The 25,211-nt window shown below is 46.7% G+C and overlaps 2 protein-coding genes across 6 annotated transcripts in view; both read left to right on the top strand.

Annotated features, from left to right (window-relative positions):
- Window positions 1-8,991, top strand: part of Uba1 (ubiquitin like modifier activating enzyme 1) — a 24,977-nt gene extending 15,986 nt beyond the window's left edge. For all 3 annotated transcript variants that reach the window (XM_050160893.1, XM_050160895.1, XM_050160892.1), the window contains 12 exons: window positions 1,737-1,902; window positions 2,029-2,225; window positions 4,586-4,650; window positions 4,873-5,068; window positions 5,713-5,787; window positions 5,909-6,098; window positions 7,074-7,162; window positions 7,397-7,489; window positions 7,614-7,805; window positions 8,174-8,275; window positions 8,387-8,487; window positions 8,666-8,991. In XM_050160893.1, coding sequence (XP_050016850.1) covers window positions 1,737-1,902; window positions 2,029-2,225; window positions 4,586-4,650; window positions 4,873-5,068; window positions 5,713-5,787; window positions 5,909-6,098; window positions 7,074-7,162; window positions 7,397-7,489; window positions 7,614-7,805; window positions 8,174-8,275; window positions 8,387-8,487; window positions 8,666-8,801 — 1,602 coding nt within the window. In that variant the 3' untranslated portion in view covers window positions 8,802-8,991. The remainder of the gene's footprint in view (window positions 1-1,736; window positions 1,903-2,028; window positions 2,226-4,585; window positions 4,651-4,872; window positions 5,069-5,712; window positions 5,788-5,908; window positions 6,099-7,073; window positions 7,163-7,396; window positions 7,490-7,613; window positions 7,806-8,173; window positions 8,276-8,386; window positions 8,488-8,665) is intronic.
- A 4,654-nt stretch (window positions 8,992-13,645) lies between these two features.
- Cdk16 (cyclin dependent kinase 16) lies at window positions 13,646-24,595 on the top strand. Of its 3 annotated transcripts, none has more exons than XM_050160917.1 (16): window positions 13,646-14,008; window positions 18,526-18,733; window positions 19,185-19,318; window positions 19,419-19,544; window positions 19,634-19,690; window positions 19,787-19,901; window positions 20,698-20,792; window positions 20,886-20,948; window positions 21,202-21,325; window positions 21,503-21,623; window positions 21,701-21,798; window positions 21,882-21,987; window positions 22,077-22,110; window positions 22,251-22,341; window positions 24,161-24,238; window positions 24,322-24,595. In XM_050160917.1, exons 2-16 carry the CDS (start codon window positions 18,532-18,534, stop codon window positions 24,357-24,359), a joined length of 1,482 nt encoding a protein of 493 aa, XP_050016874.1. In that variant the 5' UTR covers window positions 13,646-14,008; window positions 18,526-18,531; the 3' UTR covers window positions 24,360-24,595. The 3 variants fall into 3 exon arrangements, with proteins under 3 accessions (XP_050016874.1, XP_050016873.1, XP_050016875.1); XM_050160916.1 differs by having other exon boundaries at window positions 13,648-14,008; window positions 22,068-22,110; XM_050160918.1 differs by lacking the exon at window positions 13,646-14,008 and adding an exon at window positions 14,047-14,442 and having other exon boundaries at window positions 22,068-22,110.
- The last annotated feature ends 616 nt before the right edge of the window (window positions 24,596-25,211 follow it).

Genomic DNA, 25,211 nt, shown 5'->3' with positions numbered 1-25,211 from the left:
CAAGGGGGGTTGTTCTTTGACTATTCTGATTGGCTTATTTGAAAGGGCTATTACCAATAATTGACTGGAGAGCTGTTGCCAGATCAGATGAGGTAAGAGGTCATTTTGACCTCGTTTTCCAGGGGACAGAACCAAAGCATACGTATATGGGTAATTGTTTAAGAACTGAGTACGTGCAAGTGTAGCTGTTAGGTCCTTGGTTCCCAGGGGAGGAGGGGAAGCACTATGGCACAGAGGCTGAGAGGATTTAAAATTGTCAAAAATGGCTTTAGGATTGTCTTAGAGTCTTACACAGGCACAGTGAGTCATTATTATTAGGTAAAGGAGCAATGGGAACTTTTCCATAAAATCCAAGATCCTAGACTCCAACCAAGGGCCATTTTTCAAAGTAGGCCTCCTGAATGATGGCATTGTAGTCAGCCAGTAACTCTTCTCTGCAGTTTGAAACTGAGATATCAGAAATCTATGAGACCGTCTATAAGGCCAGTATCACTGCCCAGTATACCTGTTCATTAATTTATTCACTGAATAGTTACTTTAGGAGTTATTGTTGTACATACTTGAGGTACATTAAAGAATAAAATGAGGTAGGACATGGTGGCTCATACCTTTCATCTCAGCACTTGAGAGGCAAGCAGATCTCTGTCTTCAAGGCCAGCCTGGGCCACAAAGTGAGTTCCAGGACAGCCAAGTCTACACAGAGAAACCCTGTCTCAACAAACAAAAAGAAAGAGTAAAGGTGCTAGTGGAGGAAGGTAAGTAGTAAAGGGCAAATGCATAATAGATATAATACAGATACAGCTGGGCCTACAGATGTACACAGGCAGGCAGATCTCTTGAGTTGAGGCCAATCTGGTCTACAAAGTAAGTTCCATGACCATGACTTCATAGATCCTGTTTCCAAACAACAACAAAGTAACAAAGATACAATATAACAGTGAGAGATGGAGTCAATGTTGGTACTTTGCAAAGTGTAAAAGAGCAAGCTGGGCTTGCTAGGGAGGTTAGTTTACAGATCTCAGTTCCTTAAGAAACACCTCATCTCTGCAAAGCTGTGGTGAGTGTGGGGACTAGATGGTCTTCTGGTTGGAAGTGCCCAAGGCCCAGATAATAGCCTGTAGAACTATGCTCTACTCTGAGAGGTCCTGGGAACCAATTAAGTTTGCCTTGAGTGGGGATGAGAGCCAAGGTTCTAAGCAGAGGAGGGATGTGACCTGACTTTGGTTTCATAACACTTAATGCTTATTTGTCTAATATCTGGTTGTTTCGGGGAGAATCTCCAACCTGCTGCTCCCTAAAAGAATAGTAGGTATCAGAAAGAGGTGGCTAAGCCAGACGGTGGTAGCGCACACCTTTAATCTCAGCACTCGGGAGGCAGAGGCAGGCAGATCTCTGAGTTCGAGGCTAGCCTGCTCTACAAGAGCTAGTTCTAGGACAGGCACCAAAGCCACAGAGAAACCCTGACTCAAAAAAACAAAAAAAAAAAAAAAAGAGGGGGCTAGTCCATTGTCTACAATGGATGCTTCCTTTTCCATCTCACTGCCACATGTGACTCAGCTCTGGCCCATGTGGCATTATTGTTCAATATCCTGCTCAACCAAGGAGCCTCCTGAACTTGGGCTGGTTCTTCTAACGTTAGATGACCGTTCAGGGGGACAGCTCTTTATGACGCTAAGTGAATTCACCAATAACTGAGTCCCACGTTGTACCCTCAACTGTATCTCTTAACTTCACAGAAGTTAAAGTCTGACACGGCTGCTGCAGCTGTACGCCAGATGAATCCTTACATCCAGGTGACAAGCCACCAGAACCGTGTAGGTCCTGACACAGAGCGCATCTACGATGATGATTTTTTCCAAAAATTGGATGGTGTGGCCAATGCCCTGGACAATGTAGATGCCCGTAAGTTTGAAGGCTGGTAAAGAAGGCAAGGGCAAAAGAGGGAGAGTCTGGGCCCTCTTGTTCTTTCCCAGTGTGCCTTTCCTTGTTTCCTGGCTATCACATCATTGTCCCTAACCTATCACACAGGCATGTACATGGATCGCCGCTGTGTGTACTATCGGAAACCACTACTGGAGTCTGGCACACTAGGCACGAAGGGCAACGTACAGGTGGTGATCCCCTTCCTGACAGAATCCTACAGCTCTAGCCAGGACCCGCCAGAGAAATCCATTCCCATCTGCACTCTGAAAAACTTTCCCAATGCCATTGAACACACTCTACAGGTAAGTGGGGCTCAGGGGAAGGGAGGAATGTCCATCAGGCCCTTGACTTTTGAGTATCACAGGCTTGAGTATAAGACATGTTTTCTTCTACCATCCATCTACCTGGCAGTTGGCACTTCTGAAATGACTTATTCTTGTAATTTCTACTGTTGACTTTTTCCAGTACATAGACAGGTAAAAACCACTGCTGTTGGTAGGCATGGTAGCTCACCTGTAGTTGAGAGGCTAAGGCATGAGGACTGTGAGGTCAATGCCAGCTTCGACCACCTTAATCTCAGAAAACAAAAACAAAAGAATGATGAATACTGGAATGTCATTCCTTACCTAGGGTTAACAATATTTGCCATATTTTCTTAGATTGATATGGGCATGGTAGCATTTGCCTTTAATCTCAGTACAGAGGTGGCAGAGGTGGTGGATTTTTGATTTCTGTTCATTAGATGTTATACTCTAACAACTTCGAGATAGTTCAACAGTTAAAAGCAGTGACTGCTCTTCCAAAGGACCTGAAATCAGTTCCTAGCAGGCCACGTGGCGGTTCACAATGGTGTTAACTCAAGTTTCAAGGGATCTGATACCCTCCATGGGTACTGCATGCATGTGGTGCCCGAACATAAATGCAGCAAAGTACCCATACACATTAATTTTAAATTGGGACTGGAGAGATGGTTTCGTGGTTAAGAGCGCTTGCTACTTTTTGTTTGGTTGGGTTTTTTTTTTTTTTTCTTCAAAGACAGGGTTTCTCTGTAACTTTGGAGCCTGACCTTGAACTCACAGAAATCCACCTGTCTCTGCCTCCCAAGCACTTGCTACTCTTACAGAGGACCCATGTTCAGTTCCTAGTTACCTACATGGCAGCTTTTCCTCTTTGTTTCTTTTGAGACAGTGTCTCATGTATTCCAGGTTGACTTCAAATTTAACTGTGTAGCTGAAGATGACCTTAAACTGACCCTTCTGCCTCCACTTCCCAAGTACTGGAATTAATAAGCATATGCTACCATGTCTGGTTCCAAAGCATTATTTTCTTGCTAAACAAAATAGTCATTTCCTTCACTCTCTTCTAGTTATTTGTCTCTAGCACATGATATTCAGGTTTCTCCATCAACTGTGCAAAATGAGTTTAATACTGCTATGTCACAATGATAGTCTCTATATGATGCACATATGGAACGGTGCTGTATATAATGAAGTGACCACATCTATGTGATGGGCACCCAGGCCACAAGTATAGTTATGTTGCTATCAGAATTCTAGGTTCAGTGTTATAGTCCACATATTGGGAAAGGGTAGAAATAGAGGGGTGGGGAAAGACCAAACCTACCCTTCATTTTCCCCTCTGACTCTACTGTGCTACTGTGGTTGTGTCAGTTTTGTGTGCCCACCAATTTTGTGGCCATGAACTTCTTTGTGCCTTATAGTCTTCCTCTCTCTTATCTCACTGGGCTGTTTAACTGGCACCACTTTAAGTACACATAGGAAAGAGGATAAAGCCAATGTCTTATGCTAAATCCCTAGAGAATAGATAGGAATCATTGTTGGATTGAATCTTTTTTTTTTTGTTTCCTTGTTTGCTTGTTTGTGTTTTGGTGCTGGCGACCAAACCTAGGACTTAGACAAACATTTATCTACTCTTTTTTGTTAAGTCAGGGTTTCATGCAATTGTTCCCAGCAAATCTTGTTTTTTTTTTTTTTCGGATTTTTTTTCGAGACAGGGTTTCTCCATAGCTTTTTGGTTCCTGTCCTGGAAGTAGCTCTTGTAGACCAGGCTGGTCTCGAACGAACTCACAGAGATCCTCCTGCCTCTGCCTCCCGAGTGCTGGGATTAAAGGCGTGCGCCACCACTGCCCGGCTGCAAATCTTGTTTTTTTTTTAATATTTATTTATTTATTTATTTATTTTTTTATTGTGTATACAATATTCTGTCTGTATGCCTGAGGGCCAGAAGAGGGCGCCAGACCTCTTTTATAGATGGTTGTGAGCCACCATGTGGTTGCTGGGAATTGAACTCAGGACCTTTGGAAGAGCAGGCAATGCTCTTAACCACTGAGCCATCTCTCCAGCCCGCAAATCTTGTTTTTAAGTTGTAAAATGCACTTAGCCAATCCGCATTTTTCATCAAGGCATCGTACACGTGTACAATTCTTGATGCTTTTTTTAACACATACATTAGGATAGTTATTTCTCATATCAAGTTCATTGACTTAAATTGAAAGGCCAAAAATGAAGGAGTGGGGAAATTTAGGAGCTTCTCTTTCACAAGTTGCTGTGTATTTCCTACTTGGGTTACTTACCTATGATGACTCTCACCCGTGAAAACATTTTGTCCATCATTCTATAAAATCCATTTGTTCCATCTGCAGTGGGCCCGGGATGAATTTGAAGGCCTTTTCAAGCAGCCAGCAGAAAATGTTAATCAGTACCTCACGTGAGTAACTTACACACCCCACTCGCCTGCCTGCCAGCAAAGATACTCTATGCTTTTTCAGCTGTCGCCCTCAGCACTAGACACACTTTTCAAAGGACTCTTCACTTCTCATGCTGTAGGGGATCAAGACAAGCTTTCTGTGGAGAAAGTAAGATTGCCCTAGAGCCTACCTCAGGGCCCACTGTGTAATATTGCCCCTCGGCTCTTTTCACTCCCTAATAGAGACCCCAAGTTTGTGGAACGGACCTTGCGGCTGGCAGGTACCCAGCCATTGGAGGTGCTGGAGGCTGTGCAGCGCAGCCTGGTGCTGCAGCGACCACAGACTTGGGGTGATTGCGTGACCTGGGCCTGCCACCACTGGCACACCCAGTACTGTAACAACATCCGACAACTGCTGCACAACTTTCCTCCCGACCAGGTAATGTTCATTCATGTATCCATATGGCAGCATGCGTTTCCTTACAACCACGTGTTTGCTGCAGTTTCTTCAAGTGACTTGTCCCAGTTACTAATTCAGATGTAGCTGGTATCCAAGGCAAGAGATGTCAGAAGAATGATCTTCTTATTTCTTCCTTCATTTCTTGGAGCAAATTAATTGGTTCTCTTGCTCTTCCCCTTCACTGTGGTGTATAGGCTGAGTCTGACCTGATTTTTATCAGGGCTATAGTGAACCATGAAGCAGAGATTCAGGAGTCATTTATTCAAATCCCAGCTCTCTCTGGACTTGGACAAATCACTTCTCTCTGTTCCTTTCTTTAGCTTGAAGGAGGAATAGTTGTGATCTGATTCACTGGTATTTATAAATATTAAGTACATGTCTGGTGATTCAGTCCAGTCTGCTAAAGGGATTTGTGAAGAAAGTATCTAAAAAAAAAAAAAAAAAAGAAAGAAAGTATCTAAGAATTGATGGTGGTTGAATCTCAGATGATTGACTCCAGCCCTCTTCAAGGACCCAGCCAAGAGTAGTAAGGTGGGGTGCATCCAGAGCCAAGATGACAAGTCAGGATTGCCAGAGAGGCCTTCATTTCAAGATCTTACTTCTGGAAACTTTTTTTGTTTTAGCTTACCAGCTCAGGGGCCCCATTTTGGTCTGGACCCAAACGTTGTCCACATCCACTTACTTTTGATGTTAACAACGTAAGTCTTCTTGTTGGGTTTTCCTGGGATTGGGTAAAGGATGGGCGGGTGGGAAGGGGAGGTGGTGGCTTCCTCTCCAAGGGCAGATGTATTAACCCTACTGTGCCCTGCTGTCCCCTAGACACTGCATCTGGATTATGTGATGGCTGCTGCCAACCTTTTTGCCCAGACCTATGGGTTGACTGGCTCTCAAGATCGAGCTGCTGTGGCTTCACTCCTGCAGTCAGTACAAGTTCCAGAATTCACCCCCAAGTCTGGTGTCAAGATCCATGTTTCTGACCAGGAGTTACAGAGCGCCAACGCCTCTGTTGGTGAGGGTGTTTGGCAATTTGGTCAGAAATCACTGTCCCTACCTGTTCCTAGCTTCCCCATTAGTCCTCTGTGACCTCACCTTACTTTGCACCTCCCTCACCTTGAAAGGAAGACAGTCTGTTGGGGGAACAATCTCTCCCTCCCTTCGTCTTCTTTCCCATTCCAGCAACCAGGAAAACAAACTGTGTTCTTGCTTGGTGTGCGTTTGCCTTGGTTTCATTCTTTTTTTGCCTCTCCTTGATGATCTGTTCATCTAGGGGGTATGATCTCCAGCAGGGGTTTCCCCCTGATCCTTGCCCACTTTGACTCCTTCCATGTGTCCCATGTCTCCCCGTTCATGCATCCTTCCCACCCTGTTTCTCTATATGTCTTCACCCATCATAATTTATAATTTATTCAGTCTCCCTGCCTTTCCTTTTAGATATCTGTGTTTATAGTTCTGTATACTACCCCCACCCCGTGTTGACCTTCCCTCTTCTCTGTCTTCCTTCTGAAATACCTACTGTTATATATTTCCTTTAGTCTTTTCTTCCACCTCCTCAAGGTTCCTTCTGACTTTCTTCTCACATATTTCCTCCTATCTCACCTCTCTTCATATATTCTCCACCTTCCCCTCAGATACTTCTCATATATTCATGCTTGTGTACTTCCCTATGTTCCCATCATGTCTTCTGTGTCTCTATATACAGTATGTCCTCAAGACTGACAACCCCTTCTATCTGAACACTCCACCTCACCTCCACTTTCTCCCGTGATTTTTGTTTCTGCCTCTAGTATCTCTCCAGATTTTGATAGCCTCTTCTAGTCTTTTTCAGGTTTGCTCTGTTCTGCTCTGCTTTTCCCCTTTGCCCCTTCATTCTAGGATCTCTTTTTCTCTCTCCAAATTCTGTATCTAACTGAATTTCTTTTGCCCTACCTAGGCTTTCACCCTCACTCCCTGCATCTAAAGGGCTGTGTTTTTTCTCTTTGTGCAGATGACAGCCGTCTTGAGGAGCTCAAAGCTACATTGCCCAGCCCAGACAAGTTACCAGGATTTAAGATGTACCCCATTGACTTTGAGAAGGTGCTTGGAAGGGGCCTTGGATAGGACAGTTGGGGTGAGCTAAGCATAGACAGGGTTATAAAGAATGGGGATCTAAGAATATAGAGCCAGTCCAGCCCTTTATGGTGATCAGATTCATGGGCTGCCACGTAGATTTCCTTCTGATCTGGGGGAGACCAGCAGGTAATTTGCACTGGAGGATACCTACATCCCAAGAGGCCAGGAAAACTTTTCATCTGATCTCCTCTTACTCAGGATGATGACAGCAACTTCCACATGGATTTTATTGTGGCTGCATCCAATCTTCGGGCTGAAAACTATGATATTTCCCCTGCAGACCGGCACAAGGTAAGGGGACTCTAAGCCTTATGTTCTACCATTTCCAGGCTTGAGTTCCTTATATCTGTGTCCTTCTTTAGACTTTCAACCTCTTACAACTTAGAACTAACATCTTCCTTGATCTGTTTCTCAGAGCAAGCTGATTGCAGGGAAGATCATCCCAGCCATTGCCACCACTACAGCTGCTGTAGTTGGCCTTGTGTGTCTGGAGCTGTACAAGGTGGTTCAGGGGCACCAACAGCTTGATTCATACAAAAATGGTTTCCTGAACTTGGCCCTACCCTTCTTTGGGTTTTCAGAACCTCTTGCTGCACCTCGTCACCAGGTACATGCTCACATCAGAAGATGAGACTTGTAGTGGGTTACCCGGTCACTAGGTCAGAGTTCCTATTGAAATATACCTGCATGTTTTTTACAAGAGTACTAAGGTGTAAAGTATGTTTGGCATGTTGAAGGAATAACAGTAGATCAGAGTGATTGAGAAGATAAGGGGTAGAAGATGAGAATAAGAATTTCTTCTTGTCATTCAATTGTAAAGGTTTGACGCTTGTTACTCAGAGTGATATGGGAGCCATGAGACTTTGAACAAAAGGTTCTGATCTGACTTACTGGGTTTGCATGAATGGGGGCAGGGAAAGCAGAGGGTTGGGACTTCTGGAATGGCCCATATCCTGTTCTTTTCTTGCATTGCAGTACTATAATCAAGAATGGACATTGTGGGATCGCTTTGAAGTACAAGGGCTGCAGCCTAATGGTGAGGAGATGACCCTCAAACAGTTCCTCGATTACTTTAAGGTAAGGAAGGCCCTTTTTCCCTCTCATCCCACCTAGAGGATGGGATGTATAGATTTTTTTTTTTTTGGCCTTCCCACCATCAGTGCTATTTTTCCCTCTTCTGCCCTCCAGACAGAGCACAAATTAGAAATCACCATGCTGTCCCAGGGTGTGTCCATGCTCTATTCTTTCTTCATGCCAGCTGCTAAGCTCAAGGAACGGTTGGATCAGCCGTAAGTAGGCTATTGCCAGGCAGGCTGGGAAAGGCCCTGTGTTCCTTTCATTGGGTGGGGAGCCTCAGCTTGGAGCTGTTCTATTCTTACCCATCACCTTTCCTGTCCCCACCTACCTCCCTTCTTCTCTTGCTTTGTCCTCCTGGCCCTCTGCCCTTACCCTCGCCCCTTTCCCTAGGATGACAGAAATTGTGAGCCGTGTGTCAAAGAGAAAGCTGGGCCGCCATGTGCGGGCACTGGTGCTTGAGTTGTGCTGCAACGACGAAAGTGGCGAGGACGTCGAGGTTCCCTATGTACGATACGCCATTCGCTGATCTCTGTGCATTTCCCTAAGCCCCAGTTCTTCCCCAGATCCCTTCCAGTACTAGTTCCCATTTGGCCTCTGGCAGTGGTCCATCTAGCCAAGCCTGGTATTCCCTTATCACCCAGCATCCCGAGACCCTCTCACCACTGCTTTGTACCTTGTTTGGAACCTAAATCCCAATAAAAAGATAATAACCCAGATATAGCCATCCTGGCTGTTTCCAGGGAAGAAAGGAACATCCTGGAAATGTCTGGTTCAGATAGCAGCTCAAAGAGCTACTCAAGCTACAAGATTCCTGGGCAGAGAATAATGGGAGTTGATCTCTCTTGTCTATTTTATGTAACAGGTGTGGAGGTAGCAGTGAAACTATATAAACAAGTACCTGGGTCTGTGTGATTTGAGTGATTTGAGCTGGGTTCAAACCCTGTGTTCTCCGTGTCCTAACTGCCTCCATTCACAGTGAACACACTTAACAAATAAGACTGCAAAGGGCTAAGATAGCATATTTTTGGCATTCCATCCTTTGGGCAAATCCCTTCCCCAGTTTGAAGCAGCCAGGAATGCCTGTCCAGGTATTTTGAGTCCATGCTGAGGAGCCGTAAACAGCCAATCTAAGGAACACCGATGTCATAAGGCACACCATAGTTTTTATGGGCATACTTGGCTAAGGACATCTGGAGAACACTGTGTCTGTCTCTTTTCTGCTTCATTCTGCTCATATCTTGAAGGTGCTCAGAGGTGCCCAGGCCTCCTACCTTCCAAAGAAGAGCTGGCTGTGGGACCAAAGAGTAATTGATTAATGCAGGTAATAGCAAAAGGCTCATCAATGGCTCCACCAAGCCCAGAGCTGCTGTGCTACTTCCTTGTCTTAGCTGAGGGTTCCAAACAGTTGAAAACGCCGACCTTGCTGGGCAGTGGTGGCACATGTCTTTAATGCCAGCACACAGAGGCAGGCAGATCTCTGTAAATTCGAGACTAGCCTGGTCTACAAGAGCTAGTTCCAGGACAGGCTCCAAAGCTACAGAGAAATCCTGTCTAGAAAAACCAAAGAAAGAAAAAGAAAACGCCAACCTAGCTGGCTATCTCCATCCATGGTGGATGGGTTTGTGTTTGTTCCCAGACTTGGCCTAATTCCCATCATAACCTGTTCACACAGCTACCTCCTAAATCAGCTCCTGGCCCTAGGCAGTGTTTGCTCTTGCCTACCTCTGTCCATACTTTTTTTTTCTTGGCCTAATGTATTGGAGTGAACTTATCCTTCCATATAGTTCCTTTTTAGTCCCTCATCATACTACTTTGTATGACAGAGGTCCTGTACCTCTGGTGTCTCATGGTGGTACCATCTGTTTAGAGTTTTCCTACTGTCAGCACTTTACTGCTGTTACACCATTACAGGCAAGCAGTAAATACACTATTCTTTGCACTGATTTTCTACCATCTCAGTTCCTTCAAGGGCATCCTACATACTTTGTTTTCTACCTCTTTCGTTATAACTGATTCTCTGGACATTTTAGTATCTTTACCACCACTACTCCTGGATTCTCTTATATATATCATTGTCCATTGATACCAACTTCTGAAACCATGGTCCATGCCTGTAATCCCAGCACTCTGGAGGTGGCCTGGGCTACATGAGACCAAAAAATTAGAACAGCTAGTTACCCACTAATCCTGGCTGTATCTTAGATCACTACCGTGCATACCATTTGGCTGCTGTGTATATATCATTACAAAACCAGACTGGTAGGAAACAGGACTGCTCAGCAAACCAGTGTTGGGCCCCCTGTACCTAGCTGACTTAAGAGATAGAACAAGAGCTAGTGCTTGTGCTGGAACTATTTGCCAGCCAATTACTCAACTATTTGTTTAGTAGTGACTGTGCCACTATTATAGGTATTTGAGACATTAGCAAATAAAACATCTCTCCTAAGGCTTATAAAACTTACATAATAAGCACAACTAACTAAAGCTGAAGGGCTGGAGAGATGGCTCAGCAGTTAGTAGCACTGGGTGTTCTTCCAGAGGACCCTGGTTTGGGCTTCCAGCACCAACATGCCTGCTCAAAACTATATAACCATGGTCCCAAGGGATCCAATGTCCTCTTTTGATCTGGACACCAAGCACACACATGGAAACCATGTGCCTGCAAACAAAATACTCATACACAATCGTTTTTTAAACATGGGCTAGGGCTGTAGCTATTGCTTACCTAGCATGCACCAAACTGGGTTCAATCCCCAGTTCTGTATAGAGCTGGGTGTGGTGGTCCAAACCTGTAATTGCAGCACTGTGGAGATAGTTGGAAGGAGAAGGGTTTGGGCTAGCCTGGCTTATGTGAAGTCTTGTTTCAAACCAAGCTAAGTTGATAAAATGTCTCAGCAGGTAACTATCAAGCCTGACAACCTGAGTTCAATTCCCAAGTACCACTTGGAGAGAGCCAACTCCTGCAAGTTGTCTTCTGACCTTCACTTGTATGCCATGACACAAGTGTGTCCATACACAAATTTTTAAAATTGGATTCCATTCATTTAATGGGGGGGGGTCATGTGCCATAGTGTATATGTGGAGATCTCTCCATCATATGGGTCCCAGGGATGGAACTGACGCAGTTTTGGAAGCAGGTACCTTTACTTGTTGAGCCAGCCTTTCAGCCTTTTTTTTTTTTGAGTCAGGGTCTCTTATGTAGCCCTGAAACCAGATATGTAGGCCAGGCTAGCCTCAAACTCAGAGATCCGCCTGCCTCTGCCTCTTGTGAGTGCTGGGATTAAAGGGGTGTACCACTATGCCTGGCCTATAAAATTTTTTCAATGTGTCTCAGGTATGTGTTGTGTGTGTGTTTTAAGAGTTATGCCATGTGGATGTGGGAGGAGGCTAAAAGGGCATCCTCACTATGTAACATTCTGATGGACTAAGGTCCTTTTTAGTTTTTTTTTTTTTTTTTTTTTTTTTTTTTTAGTTTGGGGTTTATTTTTTTTTTTTTGAGGCAGGGTTTCTTTGTGTAGCCTTGACTGTCTTAGAACTAACTGTAGATCAGGCTGGCCTGTCTCCCAAGTGCCACCACCATCTGGCTAGTTTCATATTGTTTATACTATTGGTCACTCGATGAGAAAAGCAAGTGAAAAATGTAAAATGAAACATTTATGTCCATTTGTGTTTACTCCATGTAATTATATATTTTACAAGAATGACATCCCCTGGAGCTGAAGATACAGGCAGTTCTGAACCACTTAATGCGGGTACTGGGAACCAAATTCAGGTCTTCTAAATGAGCAGCAAGTGCTTGTAACTACTGAACCATTTCTCCAGCCCCAGTCCCATTATTAATTTTTTAATTGTTTAAAAGTTGATCAAGCCGGGCAGTGGTGGCGCACACCTTTAGTCCCAGTACTTGGGAGGCAGAGGCAGGCGGATCTCTGTGAGTTCGAGGCCAGCCTGGTCTACAAGAGCTAGTTCCAGGACAGGAACCAAAAACTACAGAGAAACCCTGTCTCGAAAAATCAAAAAAAAAATAAATAAATAAAAGTTGATCAATAAGTCAGGCAAATGGGCTGGAAATGTAGTTCCAGAGTGCAAAGAGAACCAAGTGTGGTGGTATCTGTAATCCCATTTGACTGGTGCAGGCAGGAGAATCCAGACTTCAAGGTCATTCACTACACAGTGAACTCAAGGCCAGCTTGGGCTACAAAAGACCCTGTCCAAATACAAAACAAGTGTTGACCAAGGCCCTTCAACAGTGGAGCACACGCAAGGTTGGGAATGGACTTTAACATTGCAAATAAATAAACATCTAGAAATTTAAAAACACATTTTCGAAAGGCATAGAGCCAAGTGGGTATCTGGAATAATGGGATTGCAACAGGAAGAAACGAGGCGTATGGATATAGGGCAAATGCATTCCAGGCAAAGGGAATAAGTATGAAGTCCTAGAGGCTCAACTGTGCCTGCTATACTCAAGAACAAATAGAATTGTTCCTGTTGTGAGAGGAAGGGTAGGAGATTAAGTCAGTTAAGTGACAGACCTGATGTCTATCCTAGGTCTTTAATGGCTGACTAAATCCTTGCCAATGAACCTTGCTTGAAAATCCTAACAGGGAAGGAAGGGAGAAGGGAAGGCAGGAAGGCCCGACCAAGGGAAGCCCAGAAGAGGCAAGGAAGTTCCTTCGTCCAGTGTAAGTCTCAGAAGGCCTGCAGCAATATTTGGGATAGATATGGGGAATCATTTTCTAGGGAGAGGAATGAGAGGTTAAATATGTGTTTGGCAGTTGGCCATGTAAAAGAGCCTAGTAAGTAAATAAGTCAGTGGCGGGCAAGATGAGGTAATTGAAAGGTTTCAAGAAAACCCAATCAGGGGAGCATGTAAGCGAATGTTAGGGTGAGGAAGCAAGAAGCTCCGCCCAAGCCAAAGTTCTCAACAGCTCTGTATCGGACCCTGCACCTCTTAAACGTTCGCCTTTCCTCTCAGCCCAGGTTCAACCACACCAAAAAGCTACAGGAGAGCATGGTAAATGGTTAGGGAGGGACCCAACTGAGTGAGTGCTCTTTGGGCCAATTATATTACGGGATATTCAGAAAAATTCTGAGAGGCGCTCAGAACAAAAAGGCGAGGCCGAAAACCAATAAAAACCGTGCAAAGGACGAGGCAAGCTGAGGGGGAAAGTGAGATCACGCCTCTTCAACTTTGCCACGCCCCTCATTCTTGCTCAGCCCCACCACAGGGAACAAGCCTGATTGGCTGAGCGACAAATTTTAAAGGGCGGTGCTACATACGTTTCACAGTGGGTAACGAGGTGGAAGTGGAGGGAGGGCTGCAGGGCGGGGCTAGGTTGTCCTATCTAAGGTAGGAAAGGCCAAAGATAATTCAGGACACCTCGCCTAGAAAGTCATCTCGAGCCTTTAAATTCTTGTTTCCCGAGGCACCACAAAGGACTAGGACTTCTAGGCTCACCAGTTCTTTTCCTCCTTACAAAAGTCCCGTTTGCTACCATGAGCGTGTACCAAGTGAGACTGTAGGGGAATCAAACGGTAACTGGTACGCCGGGCTACTGGCTGCTGCTCACCTTGATGCTATTAAAATTCTGGCAAGATCAAGACTGACTACTAGCCCACCTCTACATACCCCTGGCGCCGTTCCGCGGCCAACGCCACATTCCCTGGCGGGCACGCAATGGCCGCACCCCCTTCCGCTGCAGACAGGTCTTTTGGTACACTCAGTCCGAGGTGAGTCTCCTCCTTCTTCCTTTCCAGCGCGTGCGTGCGCATGCGTGGAGCGCGGCGCGCGCGGCTGTTGGGCCGCTGGCGGTAGGGCCCTGGGATCCGCTGCGTCCCCGCGAGCAGTTCGCTTTGAGTCACGAGCCGCCGTGAACACCCGGATTCCAGCGGGCGCTTGCGAGCACTGGGGCATCGCCCGCAGCGGCGAAGCTCATGGCCGGCTGAGCGGGACGCCGCCTCCGCCTCAGCCGCCGCCGCCGCCGCCGCCTCTTCCTCCTCAGCCGGCGGCGGCCCGGGCCCAGCAGCCATGGCCGAAGACTACTGGGACAGGCGCCTGCGGCGAACTGGAGGAAAAGGAGGTCGCGCGGCCTCACCCCGGGCCGCCGCCCCAGGCGCCGCCGCGCCGGCCCCGAGGCTCTGAGGTTACTCGCGCGCCCCCTCCGGTGAGCGTGTCCTCGATACTTAGGGTGGGGGATGCTCTCCCTAGAGAACCACCCCCATCCTTGGCGGTGCTAGGACAAGAGTTAGGGGGTTCTGGGCAGCTTGACTGTCAGGTACCCCCTCCCCTTCGACTTTCCCAGAATGCACCGGGGGGTCATTTGGGGCCTCCCTGACCTTGGCCCCGCCCTGGGCCCCTGTCCTGGGAGCTGAGGATGTGAAATGCTCTGAATGCTAAGGGGGAGAAGGGTGATTAAAGGACTAGAGTTATGAAGTAGTCGTGAAAGATTCGAGGTTGCTAAGGGGGTAATGAAAAGCCTTGCGACTGAGTAAACCTTCAGGCCCAGTGAATGCTTATGGAAGGGGGTTGCAGGACCATAAGGGACGTGAGAATGTAAAACGGGGTTGTGTGTAAGGGCAGTTCCAGAACATGCTAGTGGAGGCCAGGGCTGCAAAGAAGCCCAGTGTAAATGGAGAAATGGTGGTAGAAATGCCAATAGAATCAGGGTTCTGAGGCCCAGTGTGTGGTGATGAGGGTCAGGGTAGTGTTAATATTGTGTTCGTCCACGGGGTTAGGGGTGGCAGCTTCTCTGGATCCGGGCTGTGTTCGTGGAGGTAGTTGAGTGTGTACTGATCAGGGAGGGTCATGGTGGAAAGGGTATATAGATGTTGTACTAAAGATCTAGGTAGTGTGGAGCCCAGTAAATGCCAGTGAAGGACCGAGGGTGTGTGTAATGGGGCAGAGTGGTGGAAGGCCTGTACCGCTGGCTACCAGAAGTGAGCATACGTATCTACGGGAGAGTAAATGAAGTATAAAGAGCTCAGCACACCAAGGCTCAAGGTGAAGTGCGAAGTCAGAGAATGTGGCTTTCCAGAAAGTGTGGGGTAATACTATATATGAAATTCTAGAGCAGTGGTTCTCAACCTGTGGGTCACGACCCCTTTGGGGTCACATCAGAAATATGTGGTACAATTCACAACAGTAGCAAAATTACAGCTATGAAGTAGCAATGAAAATAATTTGAGGTTTGAAGTCACAACCTGAGGAGCTCTTTCTATTAAAGGGTCATAGCATTAGGAAGGTTGAGAACCACTGTCGTTGAGGCTGTTACTGTGACTTTAGAACCATTCAGACACTTAAGGTCTGCTTTTGGGAGAAGAAAGCATGTAGTAAAATGATGGGATGAACATTAAAACCCTGTGAATACTGTGTTCTTCCTGTCCATGGGCCACTGATTCAGGGAGTGCTACAGGGGGAGAGTTTGGGGGATGGGGATCGAGTGTGTGGTGGGAGGAATAGAGCTGTGAAGGAAATGGACTGTGAACCAAAGGGTTAATAGTGGGGGAGGTGTTGAAGCAGAGGGGCCTTGAATAGGTAAGTGTGCCAAAGTGAATGGACACCAAAGAACTAGTGTATGTTAATGAGGGTCAGTCTCAAGGTATACTAATAGAGAGTCCGGACTGCCTGAGGGCCCAGTATGTGCTAGCAAGGGTCAAGATAGAGTGAGGACTCAGTTTGTGCTGAGGGAAAGGACAGTATAGTGGAAGTACAGGACAGAAAGTATGTTAATGACGTTCACAACTGTGAAAGTAAGGACTAGAGAGATGGTTCAGCTATTAAGAGCTTTTACTACTTTTCGAGAGGACCTCAATTCAGATTCCAGCATGCACATCAAGAGGCTCACGACTGTGAAGGAGCCTAAGTGTGAGCAAACAGGGTCAGGAATTGTACAAGATTCACTGTGTACTGTGTGACTCAGAGCCGTGTGAAGGTCCAGAAAATGCTAATTTGGGTCAGCTGTAGAACACCTTGAGTGCATGTTAATGAGGATCAGAATCCAGAGGGGACACTATGTTACTGGGATAGAACAGTACTACAGAGAGGCTAACAAGCATCTAGGCTGGGAAGGGACTCAGAATATGGTAGAATGTGGTGGTGACAGGAGCTGTTTAAAGGGGACAAATACAAGCAAACAATTTTGAGTGCTGAAGGGAAGTTAGAGGTGAAAAGAGAAATCATGAGTGTTTTAGAAGTTAAGATGTAGTGAGGGCCTATAGAGGTCAGGGCACAATGGAACATGTTTCCATATTAGAGTATGGAAGCTGGATGCTCAGTGGTTGGAGTTAGTGTGAGTGTCCTTGCTATGAAAGTAGCCTGGGGACAGGTGAGTGTGTCTTTGAGGGGTGCCAAGAAGGACAAATACATTATAGTTGTGGAATTCGAAGTCCTGATTCTTGTTCCTTCGCTTATTCTGAAGTCTATAAGCTCAGAAAACTGAAATTATGGTATTTAAGTTTTGCCGCTCATAAATGTTTAAGTGTATCTGTTTCTAGGGGTCTGCCCCCTCAAGTTGTATAACTTCTTAAAATCCCCCAAAACAAGAATTCTGGAAAATGACCAGTCATTGAGGGTTCCAGTTAGAGGTCATAAAATTAATTCATAACTCCCTCTCTATCCCTCGTTTTCCTAACCCCTTATTCTTGTCACCACATACAAAGTAACTGAGTAGGAGTGTCAAATGGGGACAAAAGGAAGTCTTTGGCTGCTTTCTAGGACTTAGATTCAGTGTTCAGTCTCCAAGGTAAGGATTTATGGTATTCTGGGTTCTTTGTGGGTGGATCTTACCCTTATCTATCTGAGGTTTCTTCTGCTAGGTTTGACTTTGCCACACCTTCTAGAGGTGGTAGGCAGAAATGGGAGGGGGAACTGCTGTGGTAAGTAAGCACTTTGTTTCAAGGTAACAGATGAACTATTTCTCTTGAATCCATCCCTGGCCTTATCCTCAACCTCCTATCTAGCTCTGCTTCCCTTGGGCCTTGGGCCATCATCAAGCCCTGCTGTGAGTACAGATGGTTCCTGAACCAGGTCTTTCCCCCCTCCTTGCTGGTCCAGGAGGAAACAGAGGAATGCCGACCTAAACCTTTTGGTGGCCCCATTCCCTTCCAGCAGCCCATCTAGGTCATCTTCCTGTCAATTCTAGCATCCCTGGGTATCTTTGGGGTAGTCTGTAAATGTCTGGGAGTTACCTCAATAAAGGTTGGTCCTAAGCTCTCAGCCTCTTTATTCACTGCTTGTTTATGTACTATTTGAGCTTCTGCTCAGTGTCAGTCACTATTGCAGGTTCTTAGGATATAGCCATGGCCTCAACATACAGAAATTACCCTGGTGGAGTAGACCTTCTAGTAGCAGTGGTGAGAAGAAAGTAAAAAGAAAAAAAAACTAATAAGTAGATATTATTTCTGAGGTGGTGGGTGAGAGCTAGTGTACAGATCCTGAGGTATAAACTGCTGGAAGTGGTACAGAACCGCAACTAGGAATAATCAAGAAAGAGGAATGAATGAATGAGATATATATAAGACATGGGCCACAGCGAGGACTGCTATGTTTATCTGGGATGATGGTATATTCTCTAGGAGAAAAGAAATATGACCTGGCTTTGTAAAAATCTGGGTTTGGACCCTGTCAAACCTGTCTAACAGCCATGAGGATAGCTTGTGTGTGCTGAGACATACCCCCACACACAACTCCAGTGGTTGGGCCTTAGCAGCCCTCCCCCCATTTGGATAGAGAAGTGGGGTGATCCATTAGTCACCATGACAGTGGTTGCTGGGGGGAGGTGGGAGGGTCCCTGTGGGCTCAGAGAGCTTTCTGCCTGGCAGCTGGGGGCAATGTGGGGCTGGTGCCAGCGAAACATGCCATTCTATGGGCGTACCCAGGACCTGGACACTAGTCCTTGGGTTCTAACTGAACCCCTTGTCCCAGCTGTGGATGTGTCTGTCACTGCTGCTGCACCTGAAGATAGCTGCTGTGGAGTCCTATGCTCCCACAGTGAGACTATTGCCCTAGAGACCAACAATCTACTGAATGGACCTTTGCTCTCAGCTAGCCACCCAAGTATTAGTACTGAGGTAGACTACTTAGGGGTGGGCTAACAATGACAAGGGGCCCTATCCCTGCCAAATTTTCAAGGATCTGTAGTGATTGAGTGGGCACTGACATGTTCTTGGTTGTTATAATCTTTCAGGGGCCCGTGATACTCAAGAAGATGCTAATGTAGTCCCCATTTCTTTTCATGTCTCCTGTCCAGGTTGCCATGGATCGGATGAAGAAGATCAAACGGCAGCTGTCAATGACACTCCGAGGGGGCCGAGGCATAGACAAGACCAATGGTGCCCCTGAGCAGATAGGCCTGGATGAGAGTGGTGGAGGTGGTGGCAGTGACCTTGGAGAGGCCCCTACCCGTGTTGCTCCTGGGGAACTTCGCTCTGGTCGGGGCCCACTCAGCTCTGCACCAGGTGGGTCCACTTGGATCATTCTCTCTCCCTGCCCCAGCTCCCAGATACTTCCAGTGTGTTCCTTAGATTTGTTTTTGTCTTCCTTTTTTTTCATTTTCTCCTCCTTTCCTGTCATCCATTTCTAACATTCTTTCTATACCTCCTTCCTTGACTTTATATTCAGGCCCCAGGAGGAGGAATGGTACCTAGCCTATTGCAGCTACCCCAAGGCTGTCTCTGCCTTTTTCCTGAACTGTGGTGGCCCTGTCAGTCTCGTTGGGTCTGTCTTTCCCTGGGTCTACATTCTTGGCTCTTGACAATGCCTGTCACCGCTAGCCTTCTGACCTATGGGCAGCTACCATCATGTCTGATGGAGTACTCTACTAGATGACCATGCCCCTTCCATATCTATCCTGGGCCTACCTGGATATCCTAGTCTGCTCTAGGGACTTTTCTCTCTCTTCACCACCAGAGATTGTATATGAGGACATGAAGATGGGGTCTGATGGGGAGAGTGACCAGGCTTCAGCCACATCCTCAGATGAGGTGCAATCTCCAGTGAGAGTACGCATGCGCAACCACCCACCTCGCAAGATCTCCACTGAGGTGCTTGATCCCTGTCTCACTGATGGAAGAGTTGGAGGATGGGGTTGTGTTTAGGGAGGTGGGGCTTATGATCATGCTTGTCTTTTATCTTGGCTGCTAGGACATCAACAAACGCCTGTCGCTACCAGCTGACATCCGGCTGCCTGAGGGCTACCTTGAGAAGCTGACCCTCAATAGCCCCATTTTTGACAAGCCTCTTAGCCGGCGCCTCCGCCGTGTCAGCCTGGTAAGCATCTTTTTTTTTGTCTACCACCTATCCCACTCTCCCAGTGCCCTTCTCCAACCCTGCTTCAGCATACCTCCTCTACCCCGCAGTCTGAGATTGGCTTTGGAAAACTGGAGACCTATATCAAGCTGGACAAGCTGGGTGAGGTGAGACCGTCAAAAGAACCATGGTGAGGATGGGGGTCAGTATGAACACCATGCAATCTCATTGTATCTCTGCTGTTGTACTTCCTCACGTTCCAGGGTACCTATGCCACTGTCTATAAAGGCAAAAGCAAGCTTACAGACAACCTTGTGGCACTCAAGGAGATCAGACTGGAACATGAAGAAGGGGCACCCTGCACTGCTATCCGGGAAGGTACAGACCCCGTCTTAGACTTTCTTGACTCCATGGCACACTGTCTCTATGATAAGTGAGAACAGAGACTGGGGTTTTTTGGACTGTCTCTCCTCACCTGTGCAACATTGTGGCCTTCATGAGAATGCATACCATCTACATCCCAGGTAACAATCAAGAGAATTGGGGATCTAAATGGATCAAGGAAAGTCAATAATTGCAAATTATGGTGTTTGTTTTCATTCTTTGAGCACTCCTTAAAGTGTTAGAAAATCATATGGAATAGATTTGAATTACACACAAAAAAGGTACAAATTCCAGCCTCTGTACTTAGGTTTGGACAAGGCCTCTTCCCAGAGAGCAAAAGCAGATTGTAAAAATATGGTGTCACAGGCCGCCAGGCAGCGGGTGGTACATGCCTTTCACCCCAGCACTTGGGAGGCAGAGGCAGGAGGATCTCTGTGAGTTCAAGGCCAGCCTGGTCTACAAGAGCTAGTTCCAGGACAGGCTCCAAAGTTACAGAGAAACCTTCTTTTGAAAAACAAAAACAAAACAAAACAAAAAATATGGTGTCACGTGAAGTTGGGCCTATAGTCCCACACTCTTGCTTAATACTCTTGTCTAAGCTTTATTTTCTACACTTGGACCATTGAGACACACCTACTTCTTACTGTCATAGATCAGAGCTAGATGCTCTGAACTATTACTTTAAACTGCACCGGGAAAGAAGGAAACCGTTATGCTTATATCTGTCTGCTTCTTTATTTTGAAGATGGGGCTCTCACTCTTGCTCTGTTTTGTTCCATACTTTCTACAGTGTCCCTGCTAAAGGACCTCAAGCATGCCAACATAGTCACACTACATGACATTATCCACACAGAGAAGTCCCTCACCCTGGTCTTTGAATACTTGGTAAGGTTGGATAACAGGCCCCAGGGAGATGGGGAAATGGCCAGGAGCCATAGTATGTGACTCTTGTTCCTGTATTACCTCTTTTGTCCTCAGGACAAGGACCTGAAGCAGTACCTGGATGACTGTGGGAATGTCATCAACATGCACAATGTGAAAGTGGGTGTGGGACAGAAAGCAGGGTTAGGAGGGATTCCCCCCTTATCCACTCACTGTACAGATCTCCCAGAAACAGCCTTTTCCTGTATGATGTTTTTGCTGGGAGCTCTTTGGGGGCATTAGGAGCCTGTCATCTTTTGTATGATAAAAGGTTGGAGTCAGTGTCTGTTGGGAGGGAGCAGTGCCTGCCTGCTGCCAGGGGATGGGCTTGTGGATATCTTTTGACTTCTGCCTGCCATTCCTGGGTCTACAGCTGTTCCTGTTCCAGTTGCTCCGAGGCCTGGCCTACTGCCATAGGCAGAAGGTGCTACACCGAGACCTCAAGCCCCAGAACCTACTCATCAACGAGAGAGGAGAACTCAAACTGGCAGACTTTGGTACCACCAGCCCCCCTTTCTTCCTGCTGACTCCTCAGCCTTATTCTCTAAGCAACTCAACTTCCTTATGACCAACCAGCCTCATTCTCCTCCAGCCTCTCCAAACTTTAATTAGCCCCAGTTGTCCTCTGCTCCAAGCTTTGCCCACAGCTGCTTCTTTTTTTCCCCCTCTCCCAGGCCTGGCACGTGCCAAGTCAATCCCTACTAAAACATACTCCAACGAAGTGGTGACACTGTGGTACCGGCCCCCTGACATCCTACTTGGATCCACAGACTACTCTACCCAAATTGACATGTGGTGAGAAGAGGTGGAAGTGTGGAAGGGAGTGACTGCCCAGCCAACTGTCCCCTACTCATGGTGCCTTTCCTGCCCAGGGGTGTGGGCTGCATCTTCTATGAGATGGCCACAGGCCGGCCCCTCTTCCCAGGCTCCACAGTGGAAGAACAACTGCACTTCATCTTCCGAATTTTGGGTGAGGACGTTTGTGCCTAAGGAGCTGGGGGGGACATTCAGGGAGGACCTGATATGTCTTGTGTAACTCACCCTCTGTATTAGGAACCCCAACTGAGGAGACATGGCCAGGCATTCTATCCAATGAGGAGTTTAGAACATACAACTATCCCAAGTACCGAGCTGAGGCCCTTTTGAGCCATGCACCCCGGTGAGGCTGATGGGTAGGTGGATTTAGGGGCCAGGGTATCTGAACTTAATGTAAAGTACATCCCCTTATCTTTATGTTAGACTTGATAGCGAAGGAGCTGACCTCCTCACCAAGCTGCTGCAGGTGAGACCATCTTTTGAGGCCAGCCTTAATGGGTGGGATTCCAGGTGTTGGGACCTTCCCCATGGGCAGGCTCTGGAGGATGGCAGGTCAAGAGACCTATGTGTTGAAAATACCAATATACTCTCTTCTGTCCAACTCAGTTTGAGGGTCGCAATCGGATCTCTGCTGAGGATGCCATGAAACATCCATTCTTCCTCAGCCTGGGGGAGCGGATCCACAAACTTCCTGACAGTGAGTGGAGCTGGGGAATGGATGGCTCAAGTTGGAGTTAGGGAGCAGAACCATTGAAATTTAGGGTGCTAGTTTGTACCATGTCTAAGAAGGAAACAGCCTCATGCACATGTGACAGGTTGTATTTATTAGGAAGAAATTTTGTTTTTATCTTGGACCTTTTTATGAGATTCTCATATCGTACATATAGTTGCAATATCCAAAAAAAAGTCTACACCAGTTTTTGCAAACTAAACACCCATGTAATTTTCAGACCATTCAAAACCAATGGGAAAATTCCCTTGTAGCTTCCTTATATTGTCTTTAGCATTCCAGGTCCCTTCCTGGAATAATAGCGCTAGCTGGGGGGGGGGTGCATTCGGGAGATTCTTTGAGGTAAGGTTGTACTAGATGTTAATGTTTAGGCTTCTGTACTGGCCTGTCCTTGGGGTTCTGACAGGAAACATCCTCAACTGCAGCCACTAAGAGCACCTCCTATGCACATTCACTATGTTCCCTTTAAAAAGAGCCCTGCCCACCTCCCATCTCTTGCTCTGTCTCTTTTCTCTTCTCTTCTCCCACTTCTGTCACCAGAGGGTAGTCTCCCCATTCCCCTCCCCACTTTTTCCCATTCCCTCCCCCCCATAACAACCCCTCCATGCAAACCCTATTGCATGGCATCTTTCTCTCATCTTTTTAAATTAAAAGACTAGGTAGCCCTTGGCTTGTGGTGCTGTGGTGTTTTGAGACAAATATTACTGTGGATCAGGTAGACCTTAGGCTTGCTACATAGCTTAGGATGACCTTGAACTCCTCTTCTTGCCACCACCTTCAAGTGCTGAGATTAGGTTGTGTGTCACCATACTTGACTTTTTTTTAAATATTTATTTATGTATGTATGTATGTATGTATGCACTATTCTTTCTGTGTGTATGCCTGAAGGCCAGAAGAGGGCACCATTACAGATGGTTGTGAGCCACCATGTGGTTGCTGGGAATTGAACTCAGGACCTTTGGAAGAACAGGCAATGCTCTTAACGGCTGAGCCATCTCTCCAGCCCCTTGACTTTCTTTTTTTGAGACGAGACAGGGTTTCTCTGTAGCTTTGGAGCCTGTCCTGGAACTAGCTCTTGAAGACCAGGCTGGTCTCGAACTCACAGAGATCTGCCTCCCTAGTGCTGGGATTAAAGGCGTGCACCACCACTGCTCGGCCATACTTGACTTTCTATAAAGATTTTTAAAAACCTTACTTTGGTGGGCTATTATTTTTATTTTGGGGGGCAGTCTTAACCCTTTCACTGTACTGCCTAGGCTAGCCTGGAACTTGTGACAATCTTGTCTCGGACTCCTAAGAATTGAGATTACAGGTTTGAGCCACTATGCCTGGCTTAAAAATCTCAACACACGGAAGACAGAGGAATGTGAATTTCTGTAAATTCAAGGCCAGCCAGTTCTACATAGTGACTTCCAGCAGAGCCAGGGTTATAAGGACCATGTCTCAAAAACAAAAGTTCTTACACAAAAATTGATCACCTTTCATATCTACCCACAGAATTAATGATTAAATCCCAAACCATCACCTTTCTTGTAGATTTTTAGGTAGTATTTATATTAGCATTATCATACCTGATAAACTTAAAACTCTTTTGTCTCAATGAGTGGTCCAGTAGTAAATAGTCCATGTCTCATCTTCTTTAGTTATAGACATTTTGATAGAAGAAAGTCTTAAAGAAGGAGAAACTTGTTCTGATTTGCAGAGTGGGGTGGGTCATGTAGGGTTTTGTTCTGGGTAGACCCGTGGATCATCTTCCACTTACATGTCTCTGTCTCTTCATCCACAGCTACTTCCATATTTGCACTAAAGGAGGTACAGCTACAAAAGGAGGCCAGTATTCGGTCCTCTTCTATGCCTGACTCAGGTAACTGTAGCCCTCCCCTCCTCTTGTTCCACCTATCTACCTGCTTGCCTACTAACAGCCATTCATTCTGTTTTCCGCTGTAGGCAGGCCAGCTTTCCGTGTGGTGGATACCGAGTTCTAAGCCAAGATCTAAGCCACAGACCAAGGTCCCAGCAGGCAGCAGCTGGGGGGATGCCACACCCCTCACAGGGCAGTCCCCATCTGCAGCCCTCCCTGCTTGTTGCCTGCCTACCTGCCTGAGCCACACTTTCTTACGAACTTGTCCCCTGCCACCTGCCTAAACACCCAACCACTGGCCTGTCAACCATCGGCCTGTCTGCTGGGTGCTAACAAAGCTCTCACCACTAATTTGCTTGATTGTGTCTCTGTCTTAGTAGTTGCCGGCGGACGGAATGGCCATGTCAGTCTCCCACATTGAGGCTAGGCCTTCCCCTCTTCATCACGTTCTCCCACAGGACCACTACCCTATGGCCAGCCAGAGGTTTGGAGCTAGCCCAGGCCAGGGCTCTTGATTGACTTTGACTAGAAGGTGGTGATGGCCTTGGGTCTGAGGCATCCTCTGCCTGTGTTTCCACCTGCCCCACCTGCCTCTGTTGTTAGTTTCTTTCCATTGTTTTTTATTATTATTTTAAATGAGGTTCTCACTTTTTAATGCAATATCTCTGTATAAAGACTGGTTGGGCCCTACTCCCTGAGTGTTGGCCTTCCTACAGTATTTTGTGCAATGAAGTCCCACTCCTCTGAAAGGCTATTCAGATCCTGACCATCACTAGACCCTGGGACTGACTATGGGAAAGCATGCCTCAGCCACTTTTCTTCCCATCTAGTGTCCCCAGCTATAGGGGGACCTGAAAACTACCAGAGACTGGGAGATGGACATTTTGGGGGCCTGTTATTCCCTCCTTCGGTCCTGTAGCCGGGGCCTCCTTCCTTCTCAGGGTCTCCCCAGCCCAGCTCTGCCTAGCCCTCCTGC

Source organism: Alexandromys fortis, unplaced genomic scaffold (genome assembly GCF_014885135.2).
Source record: "Alexandromys fortis isolate MF-2015 unplaced genomic scaffold, M_Fortis_MF-2015_v1.1 scaffold_83, whole genome shotgun sequence".
NCBI classification, from domain to species: Eukaryota; Metazoa; Chordata; class Mammalia; order Rodentia; family Cricetidae; genus Alexandromys; species Alexandromys fortis.
Note: the sequence above shows the minus strand (reverse complement) of the source record. Positions and strands in the feature narration are given on the sequence as shown.

Coding starts and splice junctions, on each gene's coding strand:
- Cdk16 (XM_050160916.1), top strand. CDS start 18,532: ATGGATCGGATGAAGAAGATCAAACGGCAGCTGTCAATGACACTCCGA. Junction 18,734..19,184: donor CCCACTCAGCTCTGCACCAG/GTGGGTCCACTT, acceptor CTTCACCACCAG/AGATTGTATATGAGGACATG. Junction 21,624..21,700: donor TCTACCCAAATTGACATGTG/GTGAGAAGAGGT, acceptor TTTCCTGCCCAG/GGGTGTGGGCTGCATCTTCT.